Source organism: Podarcis bocagei, assembly GCF_964188305.1.
Source record: "Podarcis bocagei genome assembly, chromosome: 1".
NCBI classification, from domain to species: Eukaryota; Metazoa; Chordata; class Lepidosauria; order Squamata; family Lacertidae; genus Podarcis; species Podarcis bocagei.
In genome coordinates this window covers 25,330,978-25,341,932 of record NC_138125.1, presented here as the reverse complement: position 1 = coordinate 25,341,932, position 10,955 = coordinate 25,330,978, and the positions used below count along the sequence as shown (strand labels likewise).

The following is a 10,955-nucleotide window of genomic DNA, read 5'->3' as shown; positions in this document are numbered from 1 at the left end:
AGGCTGGTGGAGAGATATAACTGCAGGTCAGCTGTCAGCACCCCATCCCAACAGACTGAATTTCCCTCTCCCAGTTTATTCAAATTAGTGTCAAAGCTTGCTACAGCTAGCATTTGAAACCAGATTTTAAAGTTTGACTGTAAACCTGGTTAAGGTACAGTCTGGCTAGCTGTTAAGTTGTTGATGAATCCTTCAGCTTTGCTTTAGAATTCACTCCTGGAAGGTAGTTTGTATGGGGGAAAGAGCATTCTGTCTTCTAAATGCTGTTTAAGGAAAGGCCTAAATTGTATCTGTTGCCTTCATTGCTGTTAGTCTAGATCAGTGTTTCCCAACCGGTGTTCCGTGGCACACTAGTGTGCCGTGAGAAGTTGGCTGGTGTGCCGTGGGAGGGAGGCGGGCGAGTCGGGCGGTGAGAGGCGGCGGCGGCGAGGATCCGCGTCGAGCCGGGGGCGGCTCCGCGGTGGTGGTGCCGAGGTTTCTCTCTCCATTCTCCCCTCACACACACACACACACAGGAAATAACACAGGATCAGCTGACAGGACCCAGCCAATGGGGCGGCGGCGGGGCAGCGCGTGCAAAAGGGAGGAGCGCGAGACAGCGGACGAGGAGGAGGCCGGCATGTCCAGGCAGCAGCAGCAACAACAGCAGCAGCAACTCCCGGCGACGGCTCCTCAAGCCCCGGGCAACCCTACTCCCTCACCGGCCTCGGCCGCCCTCCTGCTCCACCCGCCGCCGCCTCCCCCGCCGCCGCCGGCCACCTCGGCCCCGCCGCTGCCCCTCCTCCGCCCGCTATCGCCGCCACCACCACAACAGCCGCCGCCGCCTCAGCTGCCGCCGTCCCTCAGTCCCTCGCTTTGCTGCCTCCTCCCCCCCCACCCCCAAAGCTTGGAGGTTCCCCGGCAAGGGGGAGGGAAAAAAATTGAAAACTTTCACTTTCGTGCGTCCCGGCGTGATGCTGCGCGCTGACGTCACGGGGCTGTAATGGTGTGCCGCGAGATTTTTTTCCTCAAACAAGTGTGCCTTTGCCCAAAAAAGGTTGGGAAACACTGGTCTAGATTGCTAGTCTCAGGAGCGAAGGAGAATGGGCAGGCCTGCTAATAAGTCTGTGTATTGAAGTACTGGTTTTCCTTGAAACAGTACTTTACTATAATTATACATAGGTATATCCTGGAATCTAAATGGCAGAAATGGGTGTTCTTCTGGGCTCCTTAGGGTATAATATAAAAGATTAAGCAGTAACATAAATGTATTTTTTATTAAATCTTTTGTATCTTTTGGGGAACTACATTTTCACAAAAATATACAAAAGATAATATTCTGTACAAATATTTACATTAGATATCGGAAAACAAAAGTTAACTCCACATTTTAAACTCAAGTTTGACCAATATATTCTTGAATTCTGAAATTTAACAACCGAGGAAATTATTTCGAAATCTCTGTTTTCAGATTTTTTTAAATAAAAAACTTGATTTATGCAAAAATAAAGAGGCTTAACTGATACACTTTTTAAATAACAAATTCTAAGATTATTTGATCACAGGGATTAGCTCTTTATGATGAAAACCCAAAAGAGAACACAATTTGCTACTGTAATAAAGGTCACAGTTAACATACACCTTTGGGTTATAGTTGGACGTAACATTTTGTTGCTGCTGTTAAAGCAAAATGGATCATCTGACAAACACGTTAGAGTGAGATATTGGAGACCTAGAAAATAAATCGTTCCAGGAATTTCAGTGAAATGTGGTAAAACAGACAGTGAAGGGCATAAAAGTGTGTTGTGTTAAAAAAAAATAGGAACAGTGACAAAGCATGGCATTTCTAGTTAATAAAAGCTGCTTTCAATTCATAATGATGAATACTTCAGGGCTTTTGGAAATCACATATTCAAATACTTATTTGTAACCTAGTTTCTGGAAATACTTTCAATTTGCAGGAAGCTATTCCTGTTTCACTGAGGACAAAACTAGCCAGGAGCTGCCCTCACATGAGAAAAGGAGAGACGACTGCTTCAAGCAGCAGAAACACAGAGGCAGCACATCCCATTTTATATGTTTATTTCCCCCTTGTTTCCGATAGAGATCTCCTCTCACCCCTTCTTCCTTGGTAGGGAAGGAGCTGCCATTTTGTGGTCCGCCTCAGGTGCCAGAACGTCTTGGGCCAGCCCTGTTTGGCTGTGGCCTAAAACGGCTGGAAGCAGCCTGGCGATATTAAGCCCTTTGTGGCAGAAGCTGACCTTTAATACTGTGCAGCTTAACCTGCAGTTGCCAGCGCTCACTGGCAAAATCGAAAACAAGGTTCTGTTGACCCAATTCCCACCCACATCTCCAATCTGGCTTCAGACAAACCAAGCATCAATAAATCCCTCTAAACACACTTTCCGGTGCCTCTCAGCCTGAGATCCAAAACATTTATTTGGAAGCAAGTCCTGTTGATTTCAGGGCAGCTTGCTTCAAAATAAGTAGTACAAGGGACGTCAAGTAAGTGGGTAAGTTTAGGTTTCACCAGCCTAGTGGGTCGGATAATGCATCCTCTGTTACCACTTGCAATGCACCCTGCAGATGTTTTGTTTGTTGTAATGCCAAAGTTTTCCAAACTTTGCATGTTTTGTATCAGTCCTGTACAGATGGTCAAATCCAGCCCAGCACCACCCACGTGCTAGGTGCTTGACAGCTTTCCTCTACTTTGCGTGGTTCTTTGCCTTTCTGTGCAAGCAGAAAATTTGGTATATCAAATCTGTTGTGGGTCGCCAAACATAGCTGTTGGGACTGGATTTGTTGGGGGTCAGATGTGGCACAGAGCTGATCTCTAAATACAGAGTACTGTATAGGTCCATTTAAATACATAATTTGCCTTCCTTTGTACATCCTATGATTTGGGACCAATTTATTGAATGTTATCAAATGGTTTAGGACCACAGGTCACTTTACCAGGTGACAGCTGTTAAAACTGTATTCCCTATTAATTTCAAACACACACACACACACAGAGGGAGAGAGACAGACAGACACTGGATGAGTTCAAAAGGATGTCTGTTCAGTCCTACAATTATAAATTTTCAGTAAGCATCATCTAGTCTATAGTTTTGCCCTTATTATCTTGAGTCACACTTACAAGAAAAAGCAACTAAAATGTTATATTGTGTGCAAATAAATCAATGTTTTCTAAGCCAAGGTTCTGTATTCAAGAACACTGCAGCAAGGTGAAGCTTTACATTTAGCCACACAATTGTTCTTTTAAATTACTTTAGATGCCCCAAGGCTCCAAAGCACAATCATAATGAAATATTTGCAATAAAATGAAAAACAAAAACAAACCAGGCTTTATCATTATGGAAAAGCGTTGAAAGCACCAAGATTTTTTCAAAAAAGTGAACCACAAAGTCATGTAGTTTGTGCAAGATTTCATGCATTTAGGTTTGGGGTTGAAATAATAATATACAGAATTCTCAAAATATTCACCAGCCTTCATGGCCATAGCAGGATACAGTCTGGAGTTTAGAAACTAACATTCATGCACCTGAAATAGGAATTCTACACTCAACACATTTTGCTTAAAAAAATAGTGTTCTACATCAGACTCTCGAGAAATCTTAATTATGGAATTGTGTTTTTTATTCTAAATTATATTTTCTTCAGGGGGCAGGGAGTTATTAAAGGATGGTCTGTGGTAATTCCGATTTAGGAGAATCCATGAAAATTGAATTTCTAAAATGGCTACTTTTCACTAGATGCAAAGCAAAATACAGTCTTAGTTAGGGGCCCATATCTTGCAAATGAATGAAATCAATGTCCCCTCAGACTAAATGGTTATCCAAATCTCATGGTTCTTCGAAGTGTGAGGCTTGTGTCTCTAGGGGGCACAAACATTTGCCAGAGAGTTTCAAAGAGCTGGATAGGAGGAACCTGAGAAGGAACAGGCTAGGAATCTGCAATACAGAAAGCTGCTGTGTGCCACAGCCTGTAGACTTTGCAGTGCTAGAGCTGCGCCAGCTTTAAGGCAGTGCGGATGGTTCCCCCGCACAGAGCGCCAAGCCAAGAGGGCACAAATCTAAGAAGATCCATCTGGAGGCACTAAATTTTGGCCCCGCACAGGCCTTGCCATATTACAAAAGATTACCAAAGTCCGCCTCTGGCTGGATATGTCTTTCTCATAAGTTTTTGTTTCACTCCTGGAGCTCCTTAAGTTGTGCGGCAGCTCCCTACACACTCCCATTCCTATGTGGTTTTTCTACTGCCGAGTTGCATACCTACGCAAGAACAAGTCTGTATGGACTTCTGGGTTTGGTACTATGCTAGAATTTGTCTCTCATTTTGCAACCATAATAGATAGAAATTGCTTGTGGGTAGGGGGGATACCAGTCCAGGGACAGCTGCCTATTTTGTATAAAGGAGCAGCAGCCAGTTACAGACCCTCTACACTCCACAGACTGGATTCTTGGAGCTCTTTAAGTGTGTTGTCTGTGGACTGCACTTGGCATTAGGGCCCTCCTTCCCAGAGGCCCAGAGATTTCACTATGTGCAAAGGTTGCCGTGCTGTAAAATGCATTTGGGTGGTATTCAAAATTAGTTAAACTCAATATTTTTCATTGTTATTTATTTATTAAATTTGCATACCACCCTTTTCCCAGCGATCGCAGGATGGTTCACAACATAAAAATACAAAATGAGAACACAAAATGCATAATAAAAACAAACCAATAAACCCCCACCCACCCACAAAGACCTTTAAAAGTCCATAGAATGTTAATCAGCCCAAGGCCTGGTTATAGAGAAACATTTTCACTTGGCGCCTAAAGATAATGTAATGCAGGGGCTGGGTGAGCCTTCCTGGGGAGGGCATTCCACAAATGGGGAGCCACTGCAGAAAAGGCCTGTTCTTGTATTGCCAACCTCTGGACCTCTCGAGGAGGAGGCACACGACGAAGCGTATCAGATGAGGATCTCGGTAGGTTCATATGGACAGAGATGGTCCTTGAGCTATAGCGGTCCTGAGCTATAACCAGCACTTTGAATTGGGCCCAAAAGCTAATTGGCAGCTAGTGCAGTTGGGCCAGGAACAGTGTAATAAGCTCAAACCACCTTTCGCTGATGAGCAACCTGGCCTTGAATTCTGTACCAGCTGAAGTTTCTGAACTGCCTTCAGAGGCAGCCCCATAACACATTGCAGTAATCTAACCTAGAGGTTACCACAGCATAGATGACATAGGTTAGGCCATCACTGTCCAGGAGTGCAGCTAGGCCCCCAGCCAAAGGCTAAGCCACCTTAGCCTCAAGTGACAGCAAAAGATCTAGAAGTATCCCCAAGCTACATACCCGCTCCTTCAGAGAGTGTGTAACCCCATGAAGAGCAAGCAACCTCACAGCCATCTGGTTTAGCAAACCGCCCACTAAGAGTGTTTCAGTCTTGTCTGGATTGAGCTTCAGTTTATTGGTTCTCATCCAGTCCATTACTGAGATAAAACAATGGTCCAATCTGTCACACCATAAAGGAGAGGTAGAGCTATGTGTCATCAGCATATTGCTGATAATGCACTGCAAAAGGCTGGATAACCCCACTCAGAGGTTTTGTGTAGATGTTAAACAGCATTGGAGATAAAATTGTACCCTGAGGCGCCACAGGGCAAATGAGCAGTCCCCAAGCATCACCCGGTGGAAAAGTCCATCCAAGTAAGACCAGAACCACCACAAAGCGGCGCCACCCACTCCTAGCTTGGACAGTTGCTCCAGAAGGATATCATGTCCAATGGTATCAAAAGCCTCTGAGAGGTTGAGAATTGACAAGGACACATTTCCCCTGTCTCTTTTCCAACAGTGATTCCTCGCTTCCATCATACAACGTGGCCAAAGCAGTTTCTGTGCGAAAACCAGGCCTAAACACTGATTGAAATAGATCTAGAAAATCAGTTTCCTCCAAGAGCTCCTGGATCTGGTACAGACCAACCCCATCCTGCTTACCCATCCTGATCTGTAACAGACCAGATCAGCCTCCTCATCCACAATCAAATCATGGTTGAGAGAGGTGTTATTCAAAGCTGGCTTGGCATTCAACAATAGCAGCTGCAGACCCAAAGTCTGCTGATAGGACAACCACAATTTCCCAGGCTTGAAGGAGGGCTGGCACATGGCACAGTCACTAACTGCCTGTGCCATGTGCCCCTTACCAGAAGACCCACTGAAATGGATGTATTCACAGAGTATGCAATTTATACATTACTATTTACTGCTGTAATAAAGATGGAGCCATTTCCTTTCTGGGCAAGGTGATCAGGAGGTTAGTAGTTGACTGGCTGCAGATATGCCTGGAGGAAGCAGGTTATATATGCCCATTTCAGTCTTGTTTCAGGCCCTGTTTTTGCACTGAAACAGTCTTGATTGTCCTATAGGGACTGTGCCCCTATTCATTTTGCTTGATCTCTCAATGGCTTTTGACACCATTGACCATGGTGTCCTTCTGGAATGCCTCAGAAGCATGAGTTGGAGGCACCATATTATGGTGGTTTCACCCCTATTGGCAGAGACTATTGCTCAACCTCACGGCTTTTGTTCTGTGGGGTGCTGAAAGGGGCTATGCTGTCTCCTGCACTATTTAACATCTTTATGACATGGTTTGGAGCTGTCATCCATGAATCTGGAGCATGGTTTCCCTAGTCTGCCATTGCTAACCTCTCAAGAGTTTTCCATGGCTATGAGTGCTTATGCTCTGCTTAGCTGTTCCAGCACTGCATAGCCTGACCTCAGTTGACCATGCTCTGGTGACCTCCTGCCTGAACTACAGTAATGCACTATACATGGGGCTGCCCTTGAAGATCATCTGAGGCTGCAGCTAGTGCAGAATGGCTGCTAGGTTGGATGGGACCATGTGTCACCGGTCCTGAAAGCAGTGCTCAGGCTGTCAGAGCTACTAGGCTCAATGCAAGGTGCTAGTGCTAGCACAAAACTCTGAACAGTACCCAAAAGAACACCTCCTCAAGTAACAACCACACAGGACCCTGTGGGGTGTGAAATACAGAGCAATCAAATACAACATTCCTAGAGTGGACATAAAAAGGGGATGTCTGGACCAGCCAGTTGGAACTTCCTGTTTCCTCCTGGGCTTCCTCTACATGTGACCAGAGGTGGACGTGACCTCACCTGTGCAGGTAACAAAATAGCACAGGGGAGGCAGCCATCTGACTCTCTGACTCCATTCCCACAGGCCCTATGATCAGCAGGAGGGGTACTGTTGGTACTGCTGCTGCTGCGAGCTGCTGCCCAGTTAGCCTTAACCTATGAAGTAACTTTGGTGGTTTCTTGTTTGTGGAATGCCCCCCCCCCCCCGTGAGATGCATCTGTCTCTCTCATTATTAACGTTCAGGAGGAACCTAAATACATTCCTGTTCACCCAGGCATTTGACAGCTGAAAGGTACTGTTCCGGACAGCCTTATAACTACAAGCTGTGCATGTGATTGTTTTAAAATGCTTTTAGACGTTTCAAAATGTTGTTGGATCTTGTTATTGTTTTTAATGTTTGAATATGTTTGAATTTGCTTTTTCATAGTATTAAGATGTATTAAGTTTGCTGCCCTGGGCTCCTTATTGAGGAAGTGTGGGATAGAAATTTTAATAACAAGTTGTTGCTTGGGTGCCTAATATTTGTTCTTACATAATATAGAACCATCATTCACACATATTCCGTATTTTGTGGTTTTTGAAATGCCTGCTTGGAAAAGGGGACTCATTTTTGTAACTGTTCAATTAGCTTGGCTTCCAGAACATTTCACCATAGTCTCTATATTATGCAAATGCTTATACATGGAGAGTGGTATCAACAGTTCATGTTTTCAAAATAAACTGACACATTTGCGATTATTTCTATCTGAGCTTTCAGCTTGCTGAACGCCTTTGATACAACAGTTATTTACATATCCCTCCACCATGCTCATGAAACAAAATGTAGTGCAGGCCCAACTCATATGATCTTCTCTTGATGGAGAAGAAATAAACACTTGTTTAAGCACCTGTGTTACAACATTGTATGCAAATAGTGGAAATATGACACGTGCTCTTCCCTCCACCATGGAAAATAACATTGGCTGGGTAAGCATGCAGATAAACCCTAATTAGTCCATCCAAATATGGTCTCTCGTTAAATCCCTTCTAATTTATGAGGTGTTAAAAGTGCAAAGCCAAGGCATCTGGTAGAGGGTGGCTGGTAGACCTGGAGGCCTCCAGAGGTTGTTAGACTCCAACTCCATCAACCCCAGCCAATATGGCGAATGATAATGGAATTTGGGGGCTTGTTCTATAAGGTCTAAAGTAACATAACCAGGAGAAGAATTTGGTTTGCTTGTATCACAGTGATTGGTGAGTGCATAGTAGGTTTAGCATGCTCACATGTTTATCCACATTGTATGAATGTGGATGCTGGGAAGCAAAAAGCCAGAGGTTTTTCACAATGCTGCAGTGAGCCTCTGGCTTGCGCACTTCCCCCTCCTTCTTCCTCTTCCTTCATAGCTGGGAGGTGGAATTTGAAAGCTTTCACTTCTCTTTGTTGTTTTTTTTTAAATTAACTGCAGCTCATCATTTTGTCCAACCCCCCCAAAACATGGTTTAAATAAGCCAACTTCAAAACATGGGTTATGGGTGTTATCATGTATTTGGTTATGAGAAGAGAGTTCTGACATGATATGTAATCAAACTGGCTTTAAAAAAAGATGTTACATTTCCTGGATTGCCGTGTATAATTACTGTACATGGAAAAATAATTCTAGACAATACTCAAGACAATTTTATGTTGTTTAGTTACCCCCAAATAAGTTAAACACTCTGCTGAATGGTAAATCAGCATAGTTATGTCAAAAGATGGATTTCCCCCTCCCCATCCACTTTCAAGCATGCTTTGGGGTAAATCTGATGTTCACATTTTGGTTCGCGGAAAACTAGAACATAATTTTGTGAATGTTGCATTGGGCAGAGTTAATTCTATTTTTGCAACTCATTATATTGATGTCCCACAATGCACAGGATATACACATTGCCCTGATTTAGATAACCTGAACCCAGCAGAAGGCTGCATGATTGCTGGGATGCGGAATTCTCATTGTTCAGAGAAACAGGGAATGGGCGTGCCTGGCCTCAAATTAGATCTAAAATGTTTCACACAGGAGTCAGGATGCTTCTCAGTACTAATCACTGAGGGAAGTAAAAGAGGGGTGCCAAGACTCTGCATGCAGTGGAATGTGCCAGGGACACAAATGTCACAGAAGTGATTCATTTGTCACCTGCAATTCTCATGTATATACCTGTACTAAGAAGCACAAACCAGTGTATTCAGAATGTATGCTTATTTTGATGCTTACATTTGGTTGTTAGAACCATTTCAAACATACAGGCACTTGCATTTCAAAAATCTAACTTGCCAACTTGCGTGTAATTTTTCCCTGTGTAGATACGATTTTGACACGGGGTTGCTTTGAGAAAAAATGATCCCTCATGTGCCTTCTGAGGTGGAATCTGTGGGTGCCTGTATGCATGAATGAATGGACTACCTGTAAGATTATTAGCTGGAGAGCAAGAGATTCAACGAGTCTTACTCTGTGCAAAATAATAATAATTGGTAAAATATATCTGAATTATCTATTCACTTTGAATTCTCTAAGCAATGCTGTGAAAATGCAATTAATAAATCCTATTGCATCTAATGGCACCCCACAGATTCATAAATGTATAAACATTAACATGAGTAGCCTGGTCCTCATTTCCAGCACAGCTCTGCAAGCAAACACAGCGATTTATCTTTCATTGAGAACACTTTTATTCACAAGGCAAAAACCAGAGTTAGACTTTTAGGTTGTGGGCAAGGCACTCACAATGTGAGCAAATGTTATTCTGCTCACAGAACTAATTTAATGCTTGTGATACAAAAACACTAAATCAGCCTTGAAGAATGGGCTCACGCATGTCTACTAGCATTCACCAGACATGATTACAACCCAAGCCTTAAAACCAATAGAATTCTGCAGGTCCTAGGAACAAACTTAATTCTTGGGACTTTTTTGTGAACTAGATAAACCTTTTGCTGGTTTATCCCTTTTATTTTCTATTTTATTTTCACCCATTTAAAAAAATATTATAGTTTAAGAGCTGCAAGGTGGCTTTCATTTCAGTAATAAAATAAGGAGTCTTCTATTTGAGTGAGAGTCAATCCCCAGTACTTAAACATTCATGCTGAAAGTAAACACAGCAATGTACAGCACTAGGTCAGAAATAACATCTCTTGATTACAAATTCAGGATCTTATTGGGAAACTGTACACTGAGCCAAAACTCACTTCTTCCTTTCCATGTGTTTCAGCATCTGGCAGTGAGTGGGAAACAGATGTAGGATATCTGATACTGCAGTAATGTGACTAGACTCAATACATTTGCAGTGCTCCATCCTTCTGATAGACTCTAGTCAGTCAGGTGGATTGTTGTCTGTTTTTATCAGCACCATTTCTCGAAGCATGCTGGACACTGGAGAATGTCTCTTTGCAATTGTGGGGCACTGATGCCTCTTCAGTAGTGTCCTCTTTGGAAGGTCTCCATGTCTCTCAATGTGGCATATGTACACATTTCCAGACAAATATGCTGTATTTTCAAACAGAAAGTAAGAGAAGAAATAAAAGTTACAGCAAGCTGATAGATTTTAAAAGTAATTTCAATGTATATTTAAAGTTGTTATGCTTGGTTTTTTGCTAGTTCAACATGACTGCTTGTCTTTCAAGCATCTGAGTGTCGGGGTAATTGCCGGCAGGCAGGGTGGGCGACCAGGCAACGACATTATATGTGCCAGCCCATTACTCTTATCTGCGTGCCGCTCCTCAATCTTCTTCCCCAATGAGATTCTGTGACTCATGTCCAGAGACACTGAGCACACATTAGCAGAGAAACAACATCAGCAGAAGCTAGGCTCTGGGGTGTGAGTACTA

The 10,955-nt window shown here is 43.3% G+C and overlaps 1 protein-coding gene across 8 annotated transcripts in view; it reads right to left on the bottom strand.

Moving 5' to 3' along the window:
* Positions 1-4,242: 4,242 nt before the first annotated feature.
* EML5 (EMAP like 5) overlaps positions 4,243-10,955 on the bottom strand; it is a 100,750-nt gene continuing 94,037 nt past the window's right edge. For all 8 annotated transcript variants that reach the window (XM_081171909.1, XM_081171914.1, XM_081171916.1 and 5 more), the window contains one exon: positions 4,243-10,614. In XM_081171909.1, coding sequence (XP_081028035.1) covers positions 10,578-10,614 — 37 coding nt within the window. In that variant the 3' untranslated portion in view covers positions 4,243-10,577. The remainder of the gene's footprint in view (positions 10,615-10,955) is intronic.